The sequence below is a fragment of the Erithacus rubecula genome (assembly GCF_903797595.1).
Source record: "Erithacus rubecula genome assembly, chromosome: 4".
Taxonomy (NCBI): domain Eukaryota; kingdom Metazoa; phylum Chordata; class Aves; order Passeriformes; family Muscicapidae; genus Erithacus; species Erithacus rubecula.
This window is the reverse complement of record NC_136686.1, coordinates 4,395,367-4,418,021: the sequence shown is the minus strand read 5'-3', so window position 1 is coordinate 4,418,021 and position 22,655 is coordinate 4,395,367. Positions and strand designations below refer to the sequence as shown.

The window sequence follows — 22,655 nt, the reverse complement described above, 5'->3', positions numbered from 1 at the left end:
AACATAGCAGCCTACTAACATACTTATTTCAGAGCCCTGCTATTCCCAGCTGTCCCAGTCTGGGGTTGCTGGGGTGGAATCACAGTGCTCCAGCCAGCTCAGAAGCAAGCCTGGCACAGCACAGTTCTGATGGGAAGTGGCACCCAGCAGTGCTGCCCCAGGGACAAACACAGGCAGTTCCTGAACCTGCACAACAGGAACCACAGCACAGTTCAAAACAAGAGGAGTTACTTGTATTGCTGCACCTGAACACACCAGTGGCTGTGCAGCTCCACCCACCAGCCTCCACCAAAGCAAATCACTCACCTGGCTATTCCCAGCTCCTCTGTAACATGAACAGGGGGAAGCTTTAAAAACACCAGCAGCCACCACTGTGCCACACCCAGGCAGGGAGTAAAGCACTCCTGACCCCTCAGGAAAGCAAGCTAACCTGTGCTCTGGCTGGTAAGCTCATTACCTTTTCTCATCTTAGCAGAACTCAGCTTTGTTACAAATGCACGTTTGAATGAAGCCTTCCAACAGGATGTAACAACTTCTGTTCACCATGTAGGGCAGCGAGGCCTTAATTTTTTTCTCTTTTCTCTCTTTTATCAGTTTAAAGTGTCATTTGCTCAAATTACATTCCTTTCCTGCCTCTGCTTCTTCACCCCTGGGAAAGAAAAACAAACAACAAACTGAACAAACCAAAAGCAACATTACTCTGTTCACTTAAACTTCCTTAAAATCCTATCCCCCAGCATCTCAATATGCTTTTAGCAGTTTACTTCCAACTGGGATTTCTGCAGAAAAATGTTTCTATCTGAACACACACAGTGGGGTCTCAGGAAGTGACCTGTAGCAGTGCTTGGACTTGCTGTCCAAACAGCATTACAATAGGAAACTATGGACAAGAGCATGTCCTGCAGCTGGCTTTATCCAGTGCAAATAAAATTAACACAATACTGTAGAACTTACTTCTGTGAAAGCAAGACATGTCAGTTCCTAGTAGTGGCCCCAGACACTCCTTCAACTTATCAGCTGTCTGTTTGGAATGTGTCCCTTGGATTACAGGCTCTTTGCTGGAAAGGCTCTAACAATGCTGGAATTCTGGACTATGCTAAATAAGTGACACAAATGCCTTCACATTTACAGAAACACACACAAAAATAATCAAGTTAAAACCAGAAGCTTCGAATTTAAAAGAACAGACTGACTTCTTGTTTAATTTTTTTTTTCTTTTTTTATTTGGGAAAAGTGCTTCTTACAAAAGGCAGCTGCAAAACAATACGTTATAGACCTCAGAACAATTTCTCATTCCATTTAAAAGTGAAAGGAGAGGCAGTCTAGGGGACAAGAGCAGCAGGAGAACAGATCACGGGGCATCCACAAGTCAATAAAAAACAGCAATAATGTAATGCAAGGTTAAAATTCCTGTGCTGGGGCTTTGGTGGCAAAGTAATTTCTCAATGCAAATTACAGCCAGAAACTGCACGACTGCCTTTGTAAGCAGTAACTCACATAAACTGAACAGCTTTACCAGGCAACCTGCCCAACTCAGCTGCAGAGAGGCACAAGTACCTCGGAGCAGCTGGGAGGCACAGCGAGTTTCTAGCAAAGCTCACGGCTTAAGTGTTTACATGAAGTTCTAAAAGTTACAGAGCAATAAAGCTAAAGGGTCCTCTCTGGTGTTCCTCTGACCCCACCTTGGCTAACCGGATTTCTGCTCCTGGACAACCCTAATCATACACATGAAAGAGAGCTGGTGTATTAGGGAGTGCCATCTATCAAGTGAAGCGATAGTCAGGATCATTTCCCAGTCTGGGCTGAGACCACTAGACCAGTTTCATGTCCAATTGGAGGCAAGACTTCATGCACCAAGAGGGGGTTAAAGATGGTTTTGTTATTTTTAACTTACACAGAGTCTCCCCATCCTTGAGGTCCAACTCTACATTTATCTGTATATACACATAGAGAGTTCTCCTTTCACAAAGACATTTTCCTTTCATGCTAAACACAGTAAAAATCCAGAACGTTCACACCTGGTTCTGGTTACACAGTAGTAATAGTAATGTGCAAGTAAACAGAGACCAAAAGTCACAAATGAAGACGTGTACATGAGGGGGCTGGAACGGAGCTGATTCCAGAAAGAATATTTGTATCTGGCCTGAAATCAGAAATATTGGTACAAAGACAGAATAAAGGCCATCAGCCAATTAACATCCCCACTGCATGGCCACTGCTCATTTTTGTATCTGGGCTCTTCAAAATGAGTGTGGGAGTCCTGTAAACACTTTAACCCTGGAACTGGGTGAACTCTGTTGGGTACACAGATGAAGCAACAAACCTAAGCTAACTGTTTGACAGTTAAATTCATTTTTACAAAAACTAACATTTTAAAGATTTATTTCTTGTTATTTGTTGAAACAGAGGAAAAACAACACTCCTGGGGTGGGAGAGGAGGGGAAGGGAAGAGACAGACCCTGGGTAAAAGTTATTACAACAGCACCTGGAATTGATCGGCCTGCCTAGGAGAAACACAGGCACTGCCACAACACCACAGGTAATAGCTACTGCCTGAAGCAAGACAACAGTCCACACTCCACTGACAGGTGCTATAGATCCAAATCATAATAATCTTCCAGGTCATCATGAAATAAGTCCCACTCATCCTCGGAATCCGTTAGCTCGTCATCACCTCCGGCCGCCAGCAGCATGAGCAGCATCTCGCCCAGCTCGAAGGTCACCACCTCGTCCTCGTCCGTTTCAAAGGGATCCCCGTTCTCCCGCTCCTCGATGAACTCCCAGAAACGATTCCTCCGCTGGGCCTGCACATGGAACACAAGCATTTCCCCAGGTGACCCACTGGCACCAAGCAGGAGCCTTTCCAGAGGCTGACGTGCCCCCGGGTCTACTTGCTGACATGCAAGAAATCACATTTCTCTTTCAGGGATATACTGACCTCCAGCAGAATTTACCCTTACACACCCCTATTAATGCTACCCAACATTTCTACTTCAGTATGTTGTAGCAAAGTTTTTTAAATCTAGTCTTTCCATCTTGTCCTCCAGCATTCACAAACTTTAGAGCACCGCTTCCTTCAAATTCACCATTACAGAGGTCTATCAGAAGTGGAAAAAAGAAAAGTCAATATTTCCCCATCCTCTTCTCAAGGAAGAAGACATAATGCCCACCCCTCTTGTGCTCTCTGCCTACTGAAAGGACAATTAATCAGCAGCACTAACCCGGTATCTACTTGAGGTTCCTACTTTGGGTCTTTGTGGCTCCTCTTGGCGGCCATCAGGATATTCATGCTTGTAAAAACAGTTTCCTCCAAATGGACAGCTCCCACGGCCTTCATCAAAATACCTGCATGGCTTGTTGCTGGAAAGGAAATTATCACAACCCTTACTTAGAGCACACCCCAATCACACTTCAGAGTTGCCTTGACCTGCAGTCCACAAAGATCTCAGGTACCAGGAGAAGGCATTTTGTGAGTACAAGACCTTCACGCACAAATTAATTATTACACTACATGTGGATTGATGCATGCAGAGGGTCACCAATGGTGTGCAGTGCACGAGCTTGGAGTGCCCTATGGCTACACGACCAGTGTTTTGTGTGGAGAAGGGAAAGACTGAGGTGAAATAACGCAGGAATAGCTGGGGGACTGTGTGCATGCATCTGTGGGTAGACAGGCAAAGACACGCTTCACACGTGGTGGTGGAAAGGTGGTGTGCAAAGGGCCTTTACATCAACACCCTTCTTCTCCATGTGTGCCTTTATCTCTGTACTCTCAGTTTGAAAAAAGGCTGCATTGCTCATACCTCATTGCCTCCTTGTATTTCTGAATGAGTTTCTGCTTCTCTTCCTTCTCCTCCACCCAGTACTCACTTGGAATGACAAAGTTAGATGTGATCCGGCATTCTGGGCAGGACCTGGGAAACGAACAGACTGTGCTGCAAAATTCCACATTACACGGAGCTCTCTCCTATATAAAAAGTCATGGCATATATCCATCTTTAAAGAGGCACTGTACTCATACACGTGCTGTACAACCTTTTCAATTTAGACTCTCTTACACATGAAGATAAGCTAAACTCTCTTCTTCAAGAACTCAATGGCAATGGCAGCTGGTCAGCTTGTCTCAGAAAAGCTTGAAAAAAATACTTCACACAGACTCCTTTTTCTTTAGAATTAAATAAATTTATTTTGTTATTTTTCCTATATTTATTTGATTGGAACTTGGTATTTTCTAGAACAGCCTTATATGGAGAAATGTTTTGCCAACTGAGCTCTAAGGCAGTAATGAATTAAGCGGCATACATTCTGAATTGGGTAATCTGTTTCCAGATTCCTGCCTGGGTGTCCAAGACATAAACAGTAACCATTGGACAACATGCTACTAAATAAACAACAATTATTTACTACCATTGAGTTTTGCAAACTTAACCGGTATTAACCAAATCAGAGTGCAAATGTTATCCCTAACAATTATTTCACTCCTAAATTACAAATCAGTATGCATTAAATGCCGTTCCTGTGTAGTTTGCATCTGCTGCAAGTTGTCACAAGTTACTAAACTCTTCCACAGTAACAAAGCACAATGGAAATGGGAAAGCGCCTCACTTTATAATCTTGCTCTCAAATTGTTTCGCACTCCTCCACTTGCGGATGCACTTGAGACAGTAAGTGTGGCTGCAGTTGGAGAGGATCCCGAAGCGGCGCTCGCTGGGATTGGCTTTCTCGTACACCACCTCCATGCAGATCCCACACACCATGTCTTTGCTGCGCTGGACGGCAAAGGAAAGCTCCATGTCCTTCTCGTGAGCTTCAATGCAAGACTGAAAAGGAGACACAAAGAAAACAACTACAGAGGTGACTGGACACCTGGGGAGGTCTAGGCAGGTTTTTTAACTCAGTTTGCTGTTTTGCATAATGCTTGAACTGAAATGGAGCTGAAAAACAAAAACCTTGATCCTCAAAAAAAAAAATTCTTCAAGTACTGGGGAACAATCAATTCAGAGTTCAATCCTTCCTTCAGACACTACTTTTAAACATGAAAAGGCCATCTAAAAGACCATCCACTTTGACTAGGCAAAGAACAAAGCTTCAGTATCTTTAAGCAGACTGCTCTCCCAACACAGATAAGGAAATCCAGCTGCTTTTGAGTATGGCCCTGGCAGGAAACTGTCTAGTTTACAACCAGAATTTCATTCACTGCCTGACCTGCACACACCTTCAAATGAAAGGGAATTAGTAACAAGTGATTGAGGGGAGCTAGGAAGCAATAACTTAGAGCTGTTAAACACCAGACACTTGTTTGCTTACCTTTATGTGCTGAGACCTCTGTGCAGCATCAATGGGATGCAAGACCTGCAGGCCACACATATCACACACGTCCCCATGGATATACACGCAGTTTTCTCCATAACGACATTCTCCTAATGCAGCATAGGGGCACAGCTCCTTCTTCATCTCCACATCTGCCTGCTGCTTCTCGTATTCCTCCTCAATCACCATTTCCTGCAAGGGTGCTTCAGCACAGAAAGGAGCAGCTGGGAACAGAATTAACAACAGTAAGCAGCACATTCAGATTTTGAGCACTGGCAGTAAGAACACTCAGGGCTACCCAAACAGAATAATACAAACAACCTAGGTTCATTTCAGTCCAAGTTCAAACACCCTCAACCTGAACTAAATTATTTTTCTCATTTCATTAATTTCAAGACACATTTCTTCATCCTTCAACCCAGACAAGATTAAAGCTATCAAAATTTCAGTGGCCAGTGAAGATCCATTTACAAGCTAAGTCCACCTAGAAAAATCACACTAGTCCTCAGCAGCTTAAACACATTGTTGGTACAGACTGATTCAGCAAGACTAAATAAGGCTACAAATTTGTAGAGTATGCACAGTACACATTGCTTTTAGAATCAATTTCACTTTGGCTAAAGTTAACGGGTTTTCTCCCAGTAATTACACAGTTGAAGTAATAAAGGTGTATCCAACATAACAAAATGCTACTATGGCAATTCCATGTTAGCAATTCCTTATGTGCTGGCTAATTAGTAAACTGTTCTTTAACTTGGACAAATGTTCATTTCTGGATTCCCATGCTTCTCTAGGATTGATAAAGTGGTGTCCATATCTCTCAAACTAACTCTATTTTATATATTTGCCAAAAAGCCTGTGCTGAACAGATATGTAGTCAATGAGCCAGACACACTGACCTAGGAAACTGGAATTCAGGCTATTATCACTGCATTCTAAGATAGCTATCAGTTTTGCAAAATCCTAAATAAAATTCCCTTACCTAATTCTAAACTGAACTGAAATCTGTATCTTTTCTCTTCCCCCCTTAGACAGCTGCTGCTGAACACTTCTCCCTGTACCTCAAACACATGCTTGTCTGCCTCACAAGTCAACCTTTTGAGATTGTTACATAAGTAGGATGATGGGTGAATTAGCAGACAAAACAGTCAGTGAGAAGCTGAAGATGTAATAAACAGAAAGCATTACTATATTCAGAGTAAAAACCAAAAAGAACAGCAGCTAGAGTTTAATTACATAACCAGGAGCTGTTACAAGAGTAACAAGTCATATATGCTATAACAAAGTGTAGCTTTTAGCTGTTGAAGCACTAGATTTGGAAAAGAAAGCCAAAACTACAAAAGGCACACTTGGATCAATTAAAGTGAAGGACAGATTCCTTCTCTATGTTAATCAGAGGCTGAACACTTGCAGTTTTCATCCCCATGGAGCAAAGACATAACAATAGGCATGTATCAGTCTGTTAGTCTTAAGACAGAGGAAAAGAAAATGCAGGTCCATGCAATTTAAATTTTGAGGAATAAGCAAATATTGAAGATTAGTGTAGAAAAATATTAGCTCTCAAGATAAGATCAAGTCTGCTTCTTGAGCCATCTCTGACTGCAGTGGTCACTCAGTGATCCTGGAGCAGTCTGTTTGCTAGAAACACACTTTTCAAAGCGAGTAATTCAGTAACAAGTCACCTGGCAACCTGCTCTTTTTCAGTCAGAGATTCCCAGTCCAACTATGTTCATTAGTTCCTCATCCCCATGAGTTTTAGTGAGCTAACACCAAGTGTCAAGAAACCATGTACCAGGCTCTACATTCTCTCCTGAGTAGCTCTTACTGAAATCCCACTTGCCCTCCCATTTGAAACCCACGGTCTCCACTTCCACGACAAATCACAAAAATCACAATGACCATTCAGTTCCTCAAACTTTGCATTTGCCAGTGTTTGCTCGAGTTCATGCTGTCACAGATTTTTTTTTTACCTAGCTGAGGGCCATGAAGATGGTTGGAGGGATGGAACACCTCCCCTATGAGGAAAGGCTCAGACAGTGGGGGCTGTTCGGCCTGGAGAAGAGAAGGCTCCTGGGTGACCTTACTGCAGCCTTCCAGGACCTGAAGGGGGCCTACAAAAGAGATGAAGAGACACTTTTTACAAAGGCATGTAGTAAAAGACAAGGGATAACAATTTCAAACCAAAATTCAACTTGAAAGAGGGTGGGTTTAAATTAGATATTCACAGGAAATTTTTACTGTGAGGCTAGAACAGCATGCATATCTTCTGCATCTACTACACTGCAGCTACAGTTTTACTTCCTCCTTGAAAACACAATTAGAAAAATTCAGAAGACTTCACTGCCTCAGTTACAAATCAAACATCCCTCAGAGTAACATTTGCTCTCCATGATTTCCCTGTGCTGTTTTCCAAATCTCTGCTCACCAGTAGGTGGACTCAATCCCCACTTTCCCATTGCCCATTTCCCAGTCAGCTGGGTTAAATTCATACTAGTGGAAAAACTGGTTTGTTCTGTTTGATCCACACACCACCTGCTTGCACTTTAGGACACACTTTGTAGCATTAAACACATTAATCTTTCAGCAGCAGGAAACAGACATCCAGTTTACTGTTGCTTGTATTTCTGCCTTTCTACTCTTCCTCAATTACTGCAGAACAAATATGGAAATGTGACACGTCTGTACAACTAACAAGTGAATAACAGAACAGTCATCACTATTTTCTATGCTAGATCCTGAAGTCATCTTCAAGATACCAGCTTTAGTCTCAAACCAGATAATTGTGGTAAAAGGTGAGTATTATAGTCCCAGCTATGCAGTTAAACTGCCAACCTTGAATCTTTATCATTTTAAGAAATTTTAAATACACAGGCTTCTAGGTAACCTTGAGAAACAGGTTTCATTTTGAAGTTTCCACTTATCTGTACATTTATCCAGTGATTTGACAAGAACAATCTGCTTTAAGACACACTACAGAACACACTGCATACATTTTTATTTCTGTAGCTTAATAAAGACAGTTGCTTCAGAAGAGTAAAGTGTTTTTAAAGTCACTATGGGAATTAATATCATGTACCACTGTTTAGAAGAGAAACAGAGGAATATGTTTGCACATTAAAATACATCTAGTTTCAAAGGCTATAAAACAGAGATTTGCAAAAGATTCACAAAAGAGAACTCTATTTAATCTGGCAAAAGTTTGCATGAAAAGTAAGCCTAACCCCTAGGAAAAAAAATTGTTTTAGTGAAACTAAGTTAACAGTGTAATGACTTATCAGGAAGAAGCACCAGCTGTTCTGTAAGGACTGTGTGTATTTAAAGATCTCTGGCTGTTCAAACCAGCAATGAGTTGATTCCAGTGGAGGGACAGCCAGTCATTAATGGGGCTGATCCCCCAGAAAAGAGACTGATTTCTCAGATGTGCAAATGACAAGAGACAGAAGGCAAGGAAAATCCAATTACATACTAGAGAAGAGGTTTTCTTTGTGAAAGAAGTCAAACACCACAAAGGATACCCAGAGGTTATGGCCCTTTAAACATCTCTGAGGACAGGGATTCAACTAAACAAAGCCCCTGGCAACCTTTAAGCAGGAAATGAACTAGATGAAATCCAGAGGTTCCTTCCAATCTAAATATTATATTCTGATTAAAGTATTTTAAAAAATCCTTTGTCTCAGCAAGACTCCTCATGTTGAAAAACTCAACTGACTTGAACTGATCAATTAAACTGAGCATTACAATAAATGCACTACACAGAAACTGTTGAGTGATGGAAATTCACTGTTATGGAAATTGCCATCATCAGCTTACCACGTCCACAGTATGGCTGCCCAGGGACAAACTCCACTGCATTCACCCAGTCTTCATCCCCAACTCCTGCTGCTGCCAGATCTGTATTTTCATCTTCTATCTCAGCAATAAATTCTTCAACTGTTTCAGGGAGCGATGCAAACTCTGAGGACACTGATGGATAGATTTCTGCCTCTGGATTCACATCAGTCACTTCTTCCTGTATTAGTGGCTTGGTATGTTCATATCTAAAAAGTTAAAACACATCATGTCAACTTTCCATTAAAAAAAAATACATCCAGAAAGCAGCCCCATGTATTGAAAATAAACAAATGAAGATGTGAACTTGCTATTTGCAAAGAGGACCCAGAAATGGCTAGGAAGGGAAAGTTACTGATGACCCTTTATAGAGAAATGCTTCCACTTGTGCAATCTGCCAGCATTGCTCAAGGAAACACAAGTTAGTCTGAGACTTTGGAGAAAAAAAGACCGTAATTCTTATTCAACTTACACAGAACAATCTTCAATAGTGTCCCAAACTGGTCAGTTATGTATTACAAAAGTGTAGTATTGCTGAATGAGAAAAATGAGTTCTTCAGCTTTATCAAGAGAAAACTAAGGACAGACACTGCTGTCTCCAACTACCTCACAGGAAAGATCAGCCAGAGTCTTCTAACAGGTGCAGTGATAGAATGACAGTCAGTAGACACCAATCCAAAATGGGAAGTTACAGTTATAAATATTAGGAAAAAAATTGCTGAAAGAGCAGTTAAAACACTAGAATGGGTGCACAATCTTCATGCCTGCAGTCAAAACTTGACTAGACAATGCCTTAGGCAACCTGGCCTCAGCTGGCACAGATTCAGAGATCCCCACCAACATAAATGATTCTTTTCCTGTGTCTAAGCATCTTGCCTCATGCAAATTTACAATGAATCTGAGTACTTATTTCTAATGCCTCTTTCAGCTCATTGTGGAAAATGGTAATCAGAACACTTGGAGCCCTACCACCCACAATAAACAGAAAGGCACCACTTCCCTCAAAAATCTGTCTTCCAGCAACTAGGAGACTACATGGGGAAAACAAATGACAAATACACCATTACAGTCTTTGATATTTGCTGACTAATTTCAAGGACAACAGGAGGGAATTTTTTGAGATCATACAGAAGTTTGAAGTGACTGTGATTCATTTAGCTTGTGTCAAATCAAAAACAAAGTGTCACAGTTCTTGCATACTAAACGGGTACTCCTAACCAAATGTCAGCTTGGAAATCCTAATCCTATGAAACAGAAATTCAAAAATTTAACCCTTCAGATCTCTGCATCTGTGACCTCCAAAGTGTGTGCATCATATAAGGTGCCCAAGAAAACCCAGTGGGGTGCAGGAAGGAAACTCTAGGCTTAGTGGCTTTTTCCCCTTAAAAAATACAATAAATTACTATTAAGATACATGTTGATGGAAGTGTCCTCACAGTCCACATATCAGAGGGCCCATCTGTGGTACATGTGAGGTGCCCTGAAGGAGGAGGTGTTCCAGCACCCAGTGGGTGGACAGTGGCACCTCCCTGTCTGCTCACTTCCAGCATATTGTGACATACTGCAATGAATCAACAGATTATCTGATCTTGTTTTACCTAAACTAACCCTGCAAAGTGAACAAGAGGCTTGAAAAGATGCCTCCAACTGTGGGCTGACAACAACACTGATAATGTGAGCAAAAGCCAACAAGAGAAGTCAGAGCTAACACTTGTACTCTTACTATGAGCTACTCATCAGCCCTCATCAGTTGTATTGTTGTTACTTACAAAGTAAAACAATGCAATCTAATCAGCTCTTGAACTCAGGGGGAGGGGAGCCACAGAAGAGACTAAGATTACAAAGAAGGCCATCTGAAATATGGATTTACATTCACTACTACTAATGAAGAACAGTGCCCTCAGTGTATACTGTACCTGAAAACCAACACATCCAGAAAACAGACAAACATCCACATTTTTTCCCAAGATGTTTCAAGTCATGTGCTACTCAATCCAGTACTTTGTAGAATTTCACAATAAGGATTTAGAAATCCTTTCTGAGGCTTGGTATGTAACAAGGCAAGACAAAAAGCCATATGCCACTGGACCACTTTTCCTTCCTATTGTGGTAAAAATGACTGAAACAACTCATGGAAAACAATATGGTGACAAAGTAAAAGGCATTGCTTTGTCAGCAAATAGTGTTGGGAAATGCATAGAGAACACTGCTAGAGATTTGCAGAAACAAGCAGTAGAAAAATTTTGCAGTGTGGGAAGTCTGCTGTATGGCAAAAGGAAAAGTACAGATGTTTTTCACATGTCTCAGCTTATGGTACTTGCTAAATTCTGTTTCAATAATGAACTGCTTTTTGTGAGACACCAAAGAAAAGATGCACCAGTAGGGAAACATTCTCAACAAATTATTTCTTTAACAAAGACAAAAAGATTCACTGGAGGAGATATCTTCTCAATAGTAGACAATTACTTTAATTTTTAAAATATGCTTTATGGGAAAACTGTGCAAGTAAAACCACTGAAGCAGCAGCTGCTCTGACCACAATAAGAGATTCCAGGTAAGGTTACAGGGATAGCACCACACCAGAAATTCATCACTGCATCATTCAAAGGGAAGACATTGTAGCAAAGATGGATCCAGAAGCACCCAAGTGACACTAGAGAATGTCATCAATATAGATCTTTAAATAGTCAAATATTTGGCATGATTATGAGGTGGAGAGCCACCATGAACATCTTCTGTACCACACAGATATTGGCTGATTATCTCATGGTAAAGGACTTAAAAACTGTCACAGGTGAGTTATGCATGTTTATTTCACCAAGACAAGTGCAACAAATTTGCTGCCCTTTTCTGTCACGACATGTCAGTGCCAGCAAGATGAGCTGAATAGGTATTTAAAAAAAAAAAAAACCAACAAAACCCAGTCACATTCAAACTGTCCCTCCAAGATAAAGTCATTCCATGAACAGATAACTGCTTTTTGAAGGACATTTGTGGTATGGAGTTAACAATTTGAAAATGAAGCATTCCCACCACTATGAGATTTTATTGCCAAAAACTACCCACATGTGTCAACTACAAAATAACCTTTCAGATCTCGTACACTTAAAAATTTGGTAAGTGATTTCTCTAACATGCAAAAAAAAAAAAAATCTTTCAAATTCAGAATTCTGGTGTACTTTGAACCCATTTGCTAAAAATATAAAAATGCAACACCTTCCAGTTCATCTGCACTAACAGCTGATTGACATCAGGGAAGGTGGAAACTCACTGGCTAAATTTATCACACATCAGTACATGCAGCCAACAATACACTTCCTTTTGGATCTGCATATCTTTGTGAAAGATCTTTTTCCTCTATGACTGCCATTAAAACCAAGGACTGAAACAAGCTGAACTTAGAATGAGACCTTCAAAAAACTGCATAACAAAATGTTACACTGAGATTTTAAATAATAAGAAAGCCCATTGAATCAACATTACTGTCAGTAAAAAATATCATTACTAATAAGGCTTTCAGTGACAGTAAAATTTGCTTTGGACTGTTTATAAAATATTTATTAAATATTTTCCATTTGACCTTTAATACACCCTGTTTCAAATTCTGGTTTTGGGTTATATTTTATAATGCACAAAACATCAGTACAGTAGGAGATGTAGATAGATAAACTAAAATAAATCTATATGTTGGTGGGAGCTCAAAAATATTGAACTGAAGGGGTGCATGATCCAAAGTTGGAAGACCACTGATCTACACAATCAAAAAAAAGCAACACTGGCAGATAGAAGACTACAGAGAGGTTTTCTTGGTTATCTTTCTTACATATAGCAACCCTTTATTAAACACAAAAGCAAAGCTAACTATGAGCTACCATATAAAATCATTATGCAAATGTTTAATCACAAATTACAGCTGCAGAAAGGCAGAATATTAAAATTTTTAAGTAAGTTTTAATAAAATTACTGATGAAACATTCCTAAGCCCTTGTAAAGCTTTGCTCCACTAGGAAAGTATCTGTTTTTCTTCTTTATAATTTATTTTTTATTATAATTTCAACGGTATAGATCAATTAATAGTATGTTTTCCTAAAGTAAGGCTATTTTGTACAGGCAACATTTAGAACTTATATGGAAACTCAAGTTACTTTTCCAAAATGGTAGTTCCAGTGTCAGCACCAATTCCTCAAGAGACAATATGAAGGAAAAAAGTTCTTACATTTTCAAGCTTTTGTGATCACTTAAATAATGATTCAGTTTCATACATTCAGCTAGTCTGAAGGTAGTCTCAGATTTCAATTAATCATGTTATTAATAAAAAATAAGAAAACTCCCTGTGCTGATAACTATCACTTTTATGAAAACCAGCTATCACCTTGCCTTTGCCCATTCATTTGCATAACAAGCACTGGTGTTTAGCAAGACAAGAGAGTCAGTGCAAAGCTGTTTCCACAGGTATCTGAAGTTGCAAGGACAAAGGAAAGCACCAGGGATCCAGAGTGAAGGGCCTCCTGCAGGATGGCCAGAGCATTTCTTTACCTGCAGTGATCTCCATAAGCACAGCATCCTCGCTGGTAATACCTGCACACCATGGTGGACTGGCTGCTGGACAGGTCGTGCGAGTAGCGGCAGTTGTCTCCCTCCTTGCAGACCCCATGCATGAAGTATCTGCAAGAGAACACAATGCTGAGTCAAGGAGAGCACCGGAGCTCCAGAAGGGTTTGGATCATCTTCTTGTTGTTCTGTAAATCAAGGTATGCTGCATTAAGAACAGCACTGAAGATCCTGCCCCAGTATAACCACAAAAACAAACTCAAAGATGAAACCTCAGCTACCCCCGTGAACTGTGCACACATTTAGGGACTTGCTCTCACAAAAACCTGGGGAAAATAAACCAAACTAGTAAAAGCAAAGTTATCCTGGGCTGTGAAACTAAGAGGAAGGAGTCTTGGTCCAAGTAGATTGGCACTAATTTTACTTGTAGCCCCTGACACAAGAAAAAACCTTACAGAAACCAAACAATGGATACAAGAATCAAATCCAGACACACTCTAAATCACCCAAGCTTTTACACTTATTCTGGATTCATAAGTAATTCAATCAAACGTGATTTCCTCTCCAAGAATGAACAACATGTTTGTGATGGATAATTACATCTGACAAAACACATGCTTTAATTCCTGCAATAGAAGCCAAATAAATTGAAGCACCCTCCTTCAATACTGTTCTGCTTCTCTTGAAAGACTTGGACAGTTTCAAAGATTTTGAGGACTGTTTCATCGATTTTAGCATGTCAAGTAGCACAAGTTTAATTTAGCATCTTCAATTCAGTTATTCAAGAGAACTGAAGTGTGGTTTTCAAGATCTGTTCAATTTTAACCTAGAAGAACAAGCTTCCAGAAACTCAATGCAGCATAACTGTTAAGATTTTGTATATTCAAAACTACAACCGAAAAGTTCAAGTACACCTTTCCCAATCCACATAAAAGGAAAAAAAAATTAAAAGCCTGTGTGAAAACTCAATCCATGAATGTTTACCAACATTCAGTTTAGAAAGAAGCAACACTCAAGTAGAGCTACATCTGCAATCCAGTTTTAGGGAAATAGTAAAACCTGAGGCTGAATGTTCAGAAACTGTTAACCCTACATGCCAGTACCACTGGTGTATTCAACATACTAAGAATAAAAAAAAAATATCTCAACTAGCTGTACAGGCCACAAGCTGACACATCAGGCTGCAATTCACACTCAAAATACTCAAATTCACACTCCAAATCCTCAGTCTCTACCCTACAGACAAATTAACCAGGTAAGAAATGTGATCTTACACAAAAAAACAAGCAGTACAAGACCCAGAGGAGGCTCTGCAGGGTCAGCTGGAGGCACAAACAGCTATGCCAGCAGGAATAGGGTGTTGCAAAAACAGAACAAGACCCATCCCTGCTTTACAACCAGCACACTCTGCACCATGAACAAAAAACCATGAACAAAAACCACAAAACCCTCTAAAAGTCACAGCCACCCATCAACAGCAAAATCCACCTACAAAGAGCCACCTCAAAAGGAAAAGAAACCCAAACCAACAAAACCAAGACCCAACCAAGAAAAAAACCAACCCTATTTAACCTTCTCTCTTCCACAAACAAACAGAAAAAGCCCCTGAAACAAAACCAAAAACAAACTAAACCACCGGTGAAGTCATGGAACTAGAATATAACTGGAATTTCTGGCTTGATTGCTTTTAAGAAATGGGAGTCAGGACGATAGGGTTAAAAAAAAAAAAAAAAAAAAAAAAAGACTTCAGGTTGTTCAACTGTTTATTCTTTAACAAGTGTAATCTCCAGACATCATCCCCTCCCCCATGAGCTGGGGCAGCAACTTGACAGCCAGGGGCTGGCACAGACCAGGAAATGGCTGCAATGGAGCCCAGCATTCCTTTAGCTGCCCCCATGGCTATTTTTAATCTGGATCAGATCACTGCCCAGCCACTCTGCTCCTTGAGGCAACCAAGTGTTGGGACACCACTACAGCTGAAATAAGTGACTGGCAGAAAGGCTCCTGCCTGAAGTGAGGACATCTGATAGAAACTATTTGGTCAACAGGACTTGTGTTAAGTATCTGAACCCCAAAATTAGATTTTCCCACTGCATGATAGGGAAAACAAAGCTCCAAACTCCTTTCCTTCCTTCCTAGTTTATGTCAGAAAATCCTCTGCAAATGCAGCATGTGTAATTCTGAAAGTTGTCAAAATGTATTATATATATAGGCTATGAAGGGAAAAAAAAAATAAATGTAAAACATTCCCAGGCTCTAATTCACACATCACTTTTAAAGGCATTCAATTCTATGCAGCAAACTCAGCATTATTTGAACAAGAAGGATGGAGTAGGAGGGGAAAAAACATACATATTTTAGGATTACACCCCAACCTCTTCCACAACCCTCCCCCTCACTCAAAGGTGATTTTTACTTTAAGGTCACAAAGAATGTAACACTTTACATATCAAATTGCAGTGTTTGGCTAAAACACTTCAACTAAGTAAAAAAAATAAACAGAGTGCATTATTTTTGGGGTAAGATAATGAACTTTGTTTTGGGGAGCATCTCCACTCACACAGAGTATTCCATTTAACCCTACTCAACAGTGATACCAGTCTCATCATTCTGGTTATAGGAAAAAAGCATCCTTAAAACTGAGAATTATATGAGTTATCTGCCTTACACACTGACATGTAGAAGGACATCTGAAATTTGCACTTGGTCAAGTAGTCAAAGAACACATGTAGTTTCATTTGAAAAAAGAAAACTAGATCAAGATAAGTATATAATTGGATTTTCTCTGAGCCTCTGTGATGCTGTCATCCAAAAATCACTTATTCTGGCACTACTCTCTGTCCTTTCAATTCAAATCTACAAGTGTAATTTGGTTAAGCTGCTTGGGGAGCCTGACTAGGGAAATCATCAGGGTCCAAGTCCAGATAATTTCCCCAGTTCAGCTCACTGTGTGATTGTACAAAACATGAGTGACAACAACACATGGAACAACCAGACAAAATTAAGAATTGGCTGCACTGGCATTTTATCCCTGAAAAAAGTTCAAACACATGTCTAGTTAGGAATGCCTTGATGAAAATAGCATATCCTGATTTTCATGGGTATTTCTCAAGAGGCAATGTTACCTTCTACAGTTTTGGAAGCTTGCAATGCATTTCCTTACTCAGACGTATTCTCTTCTTTACTTTAAGTTTCTGCTTTCAGGTAATGCTAATTTGTTTAATCAAACTACTAGTTCAGCTAAATTAGAATGTTATAGCCAACAGCAAACCTCCTTCAAAACCCAAGGCACTGCCACAACTGCCAGATGGGGAAGCTCAGGATAACAGCCATCTGCAGCCATTAACTTCTCCAGGTGCCCAAGAATTCCTGGGAAGAAGGTACAGGAAAAGAGGCTAACATGCTGCTCTAGCACAGCTCCTGGGTGCTCAGCCATGTTACAGGCTAATCAAATTCTGCTGGAGTTAGTAAAAGGGGAAAAAGTTGATCTGAACAGCACTTAGCTCGTTGTCTCTTCTCCATAAGCTCCTTCAGCAGTTATCAGGGGATGCAGAGCAGAGCAGCCATCAAAGGGGCAGTTCAGGCAGGCTGTCACTTTGTGCCCTGCACCTCACCCCTGGTGCTGCACTGAATTAAGGAGGATTTCTTTCTTCACATGAAAGAAAAAAAAAAAAATACCTGAGCCAGGTTTTCAGGAAGAACAGCCAAGGTACAAACACGTAGCCAGCTCTCAAAGTACACCACTTAGTTGCTATGGGTTTTATTTACATTCAGTTCTAAAACAAACAAGTGAAATGTAATTTGTTTACTTCAACTTGATGACTTTTAATGCAGCATGACATCTGGAAAATGCAAGCACAGAACAAACAGTGTCAAGCCTTTGGGAAAAAAAAATTTGCTATAGCACTGCTCAATAAAACCATGTAGCCATCTGAACAGGAAGAACTGAGGAACCTGGTAAGGACCAACTTTTTTTTTTTTTTTTTTTTTTTTTTTAATTTAAACATATCAGTAAGTAAAACATCATAATATTAAACAAGTTCTGAATTAGCTTTGTTCCCCTGCTATTTATACCAGATTAAAATACTATAATTTTTTACAAAACACTATCCTAGAACACTGCTGAACCATGGAAGTAAAAAAAAAAACAAAACTTTTTTCATCATCTCTTAGGGGAAATTATTTCCTATATTTCACAAAACAGAAAGGTAAGCTCAGTAAAACTGTGTGTGTAGGAGAAATCTAAGTCCTATCAGCTATTCAAAGGAGCAGCAAGAACTTATGGTACCAATTTTAAGCCTTCCAGCAGTATTCCTGCACCAGCCATCACGTGCTACATCCTTACACTGAATGGACTGTCTCCCAAAAGTTTTTCAGGCAGCATTTACTGTCACCCATATGATTATTCAACTAAAAAAGCCTGAGAACAAAAAGAATTGTGCAGTGTTACTCAAACAGAAACTGCTCTACCTCCTACACTAAAAACCTGCATTTTGAAATTTAACTCCTTCTCAACTGTTAAAACCCCAAGCTCATTTATAAAAGTAAAACAGAATTTAGTATAAGAAACGTTATGAATAATGAATTATGAATATATCCTATCAAAAATCATACCTAGAAATCCAAAATTTTTATCACAGATTCCCAGAAGGACAAGTCAAAATTTTTAATTTTATTTTAAAGCCCCTCCCTCCCACTTGAATGGTCCCATAAAAATTAATAAATCAAGCAATGGTACACAAGCAAAGAGAACAAAGAATGGAGACGTTCATTAGATCCAAGGCCGAGATCCCACTGCTGAAGCTGGAATTAAAGCACATTAACCATTACAAAAAAATAACTTCAGCCTCCCTCTCAGCCTGAGTGTGTGCAAATAAATATATTCCCTAAACTCTGCAGGACTGATGAACTTGACTGCTCCTGTACTATGGCAGCCTTCAATAAATCGATCCTGCATCTATACCTATCCTAGAGCTGTCTCACGAATCCCATTTCCCTAATGGAGCCTTCGGATCTTCTGAAACTACGAGGCAAACTTCAACAGAGGGAGCACTGACCTTGCTGACTGAAAGCTGAGCTAAGCACGGTTCATCACCGGCATCGTGCAGAAGAAATAAACGTGATAAATGTAATTTAATTTATTTAAAATTTTTAAAAAATGAAAAATCAAGAAACTCTCACTGCTGTTAAATCTTGCGTTACCGCTTCCTTTTGTATTAACTAATGTACGTCTACGTTCACAGAACTGTTTGAAATTCCTTTCTGCCTACCAACGGAGCAGCACTGTAGGTTTAAAAATAGTCCACCTGGCAAGCTTTAAACACGCAGCAGGGCTTGCATAACCCCAGGGAGAAGATTTATCAGAAATATAGTTGAAAGGGAAACACGGGTAGGAAATGACGCAGCACAAGAACCTCGGCGTGACACAGGCAGGGCCACTTGGCACATTCTGCAGCGCGACCCACTCCTGCTCTCCGCTTCAACAATCGGCTTTCGCTGCATCAACCACGACTCCACTCCCGATTCTAAATTTCGACTCCATTTAAAGCACGCCGCATTTCCTGCCGGGCCGCGCTGGGCGGATCGCGGCTGCGGCGCTCCCTTCACAGGGCGCCCTCGGCCCGAGCGCCGCGGGCCCGTCCCCGGCCCGTGCCCGCGCAGCGCGGCTCCCGCCGGCGCCCCGGGCCCGCGGCGAACGGCCGCGCCCGGGGAATCCCGCGGGCCGGGCTGCCGGCGCCGCTCCTCCCGGCGGCCCCGCCCGGGGCCGGTGCCGCTCGCCGCCCCCGGGAGCGCGCGCGGGGCGGGGCCGGTGCGCGCGGCGGGCGGGCGGGAGCGCGCGGCGCGTACGTGACCGTGGGGGGAGGGGAGGGGTGGGGGGGCGCCGTGAGGGAAAGGCCCCGAAGTGGGGGGGGGGGGGGGGGGGGGCAGCGCGGGGAGAAGGGAAGGGAAAGGAAAGGAAAAGAAGGACATGGAAGGGCGGCCGCGCCCGCCCGCTGCCCTCCCCCCCCGCGCGCCCGCCGCGTACCTGCAGGTGACCTGCTTGGTCCAACCGCCTCCCCCCGGCCCCGCGGAGGGCGGCGGCACGGCCGCGAAGTCGAAGGCGACGGCCGCCGCTCCCGCGGCCGCCGCGGGCGAGCCCAGGGCCGCGGCGGCCGCGCCCGCCGTTGTCTCCAGCGCCGCCACCGCCTCCGCCATTACTGTTTATCCCGCACAGCGGCGGCAGCGCCGGAACTTCCGGGAGCGGATCCTTCCGGCCGCGCGGGGCGGGGCGAGGGCGCGGCCCCGCCTCCCCGGGCCGAGCGGCGCCTCCCATTGGCCGAGCGGGACCGGCGCCGGGGGCGGGGCCAAGCCCGCTGCTGCCCTCGCGCGGCCGCAGCGCCCGTGCGCGCCCCCGCCGCGCCGCCGGGAGCGCGCCCTGCGCGGCCCCGCGGGCGGGCCCGGGGCCCGGCTCGCCCCGGTGGGATGAGGCGGCGGCGGGAAAGCGCCTTTTCCGTGAGGGAACCGCACGGAACGGCGACGGGGCGCCGGCCGGGAGCGGGGAGCGACACGGGACAGTGGCGCCACAAAGGCCCGGCCCGAGAGTTGGCGCTGAGCCACAGTGCTGCGCTAATGGGGTGAGAAACGTCGCGTCCTTCTGCTGTTATCTGGAATATCGCTCTCCCTGCGGATATTCAATCCCGTGTGACCTAGCACGACCGTGCTCGAGCAGGCCTGGTGATGGTCCCGGCCTATTCTGTGACTCTGTAATCAATAAAAACGTAATTTCACAACACTTGTTTGCCTAATCCACTTGGTGCCCTTGGCTTCCTGCTGCCAAAGGTACTAAACAAGTTCCAAAAAAATAGTGACTAGCTGGGGCAAGGTGAAGGGAGAAGCTTCTCAGTGCTGTGCTATTGATATTTTGCCTCTCTCCTTGAAAATATTTTAATAAATCAAATGTATCCAAGCCATCAGTCACTCCAAAAAATATTGAAATAAAGCCTTTGGTCTAAACATAGCAGTAGGACAGCACCCTAAGTTGCTGGACTTTAGAAATAATGCTAGGCAGGAGAGAAGAGATAAATCTATTTTCAGGTTTCCTTGAAACAATGAGTTCAGTGCCCTAGAACTACCTAAGGAATGAGGCAATGGGAATGGTTGCTGGCATTCTCTGGAATATCAGAACCCAGACCTAGGTGAACACAACTCTGCATTAAAAGGAGGTAAAATATATATATATGTATATAAATTTTAACAGGCTTCAAAACAAGGTACAGGTAGGTATAAAACACAAAAAAAGGCTAGTTCTTGGAGTGAACTTTGAACTCCAACAATCTTGGAATGAGCAACTTCTTCCAAGACCAACTTCACCCAGGACACAGAGCACCTGAATCCAGCCTTGTAAAGACCTTGATCCAGGCTCTCCATGCAGCAGAATCCCCCCTGATACTATCAGCACAACATCAAATAGTTCATAAATTCAGTTCCTCAAATCCCTGTTATGAGAAAGGCTGGATGTTCAATGGAAAACTGTCCCATGAGAATTGGGAAGTCCCAATTGGTCACAGACCATTTTCCATGCAATATTCAGCACTGAAGCAAATGTTCAAAAACTGCACCAGGTGTGCATGTTCAGTCTTGCATTCTGTTAGAAACAGCTGGAGGAAAAAATACTTCATATTAGGAAAAAAATGATCAAATACTTTTAAGCCATTAAGATAATCTAGGAAGTTATTTTGGATCCATTAGAATGATCACAAAAATCTGCTGATGAAAGTGGAAGGATGTCAAGACAGTTAAAGAGGTTAAGTCACTAAAGAGCAGCTTTATCAGACCTTTGTGTTTCTTAGATTGTTGCCCTGACAAGACAGACAGTTCCAGGCACCACAGTTCTCACTAAAGTACAATAAGTGAATGGTTAAATGTGTTCTGTTTGACTGCATGTGCCTAGGAGGTCTCCTGGATACTGGCAGCCTAGAAGCAAACCTCAAAAACAGAGAAACATCAATGAGCAAATCCCAAATCCCAGCCTAACAACTGTGAATAGACTCTCAGAAATCAGGTACACAGGGAAAGGAAAATGCTGTCCCATGGTGGACATGACAGAGAAACAAAAGTAACGTGGAGTTTCCCATTTCCTTAATACCTCTGGCAGTGACACCCCTGGGAGAGGAAGGGTTTCAGGGGAGGTGGTAACTCTAGGAATCACTCAGAAAGAAAAATGCCAGGGTGGCCATAGGGCCCAGCTCCCAGAGGCAGTAGGAATTTGCCACAGCAATTTCTTTGTTCCCAGCCACTCCCATTTTACTCAGGAACCTGTTTAATATTAACTCCCACTTCTGAGGCAGGAGGGGGAAGTATCAGCAGCAAGCTCCTGGTCCCAGGCAGGCAGACAGGACTGGAAAGGCAGAGGAGTGAGTTATACCCTGCCCCACACTTGGTACAAACCTCTCTCCAGCTCTTCTCCAGAGCTTTCTCTCCTGCTGCTTCCAAACCCCATCATCACTACTGTCAGCCACATATCCCACTGCAGAAGCCTGCTGGGGGCAATTCCCAGAGCTGGGATATGCACAGGGCTGCAGCAGTGCCCTCAGGGACCTGCTTGACCTACCCCATTTTGTCTCAGACCTACAGGCTCGTGTTGGAAAGCAGAGCTAAAAATCCAACAGGTTGATTTTTCTACTGGAATTAAGGAAAAAATGACAAATCAAGCAAAACACCCCTGATTTACCTAATATGACAGGCTGGACTTGGGTGCCTGTTGCAGAAGATCACCTTGAGATGATGCTGAGAATGGGAAACTGAGTGACCAGCTTGCTTACTAAACCACCTTGTTTGAGAGTATGTCAAAAATATGATGGTCCAGATAGATTCCTACAATACTGCAGTCTTTCCAAATAGATTTAATGGAAAATAAAATTATGTCATTATAATTTGTGTTATTTTACCCACACACTCTCTTTCCAATACATCTGGCTACCCATCCT

At 42.4% G+C, this 22,655-nt stretch overlaps 1 protein-coding gene across 3 annotated transcripts; it reads right to left on the bottom strand.

Annotated features, from left to right (window-relative positions):
- Positions 1 to 1,193: 1,193 nt before the first annotated feature.
- On the bottom strand, positions 1,194 to 19,946 carry MKRN1 (makorin ring finger protein 1). Of its 3 annotated transcripts, XR_013774145.1 has the most exons (10): positions 19,715 to 19,946; positions 13,675 to 13,803; positions 9,121 to 9,347; positions 7,281 to 7,421; positions 5,308 to 5,534; positions 4,606 to 4,820; positions 3,804 to 3,914; positions 3,222 to 3,360; positions 2,939 to 3,098; positions 1,194 to 2,804 (listed from the first exon to the last, which is right to left on the bottom strand). XR_013774145.1 is itself a non-coding variant. In XM_079304793.1 (9 exons), the coding sequence occupies exons 1-9, from the start codon at positions 19,882 to 19,884 to the stop codon at positions 2,592 to 2,594; spliced, it is 1,572 nt and encodes a 523-aa protein (XP_079160919.1). In that variant the 5' UTR covers positions 19,885 to 19,946; the 3' UTR covers positions 1,194 to 2,591. The 3 variants fall into 3 exon arrangements, 2 of the variants coding, with proteins under 2 accessions (XP_079160919.1, XP_079160920.1); XM_079304793.1 differs by lacking the exon at positions 2,939 to 3,098; XM_079304794.1 differs by lacking the exon at positions 2,939 to 3,098 and having other exon boundaries at positions 3,246 to 3,360.
- Between the last annotated feature and the right edge of the window lie 2,709 nt (positions 19,947 to 22,655).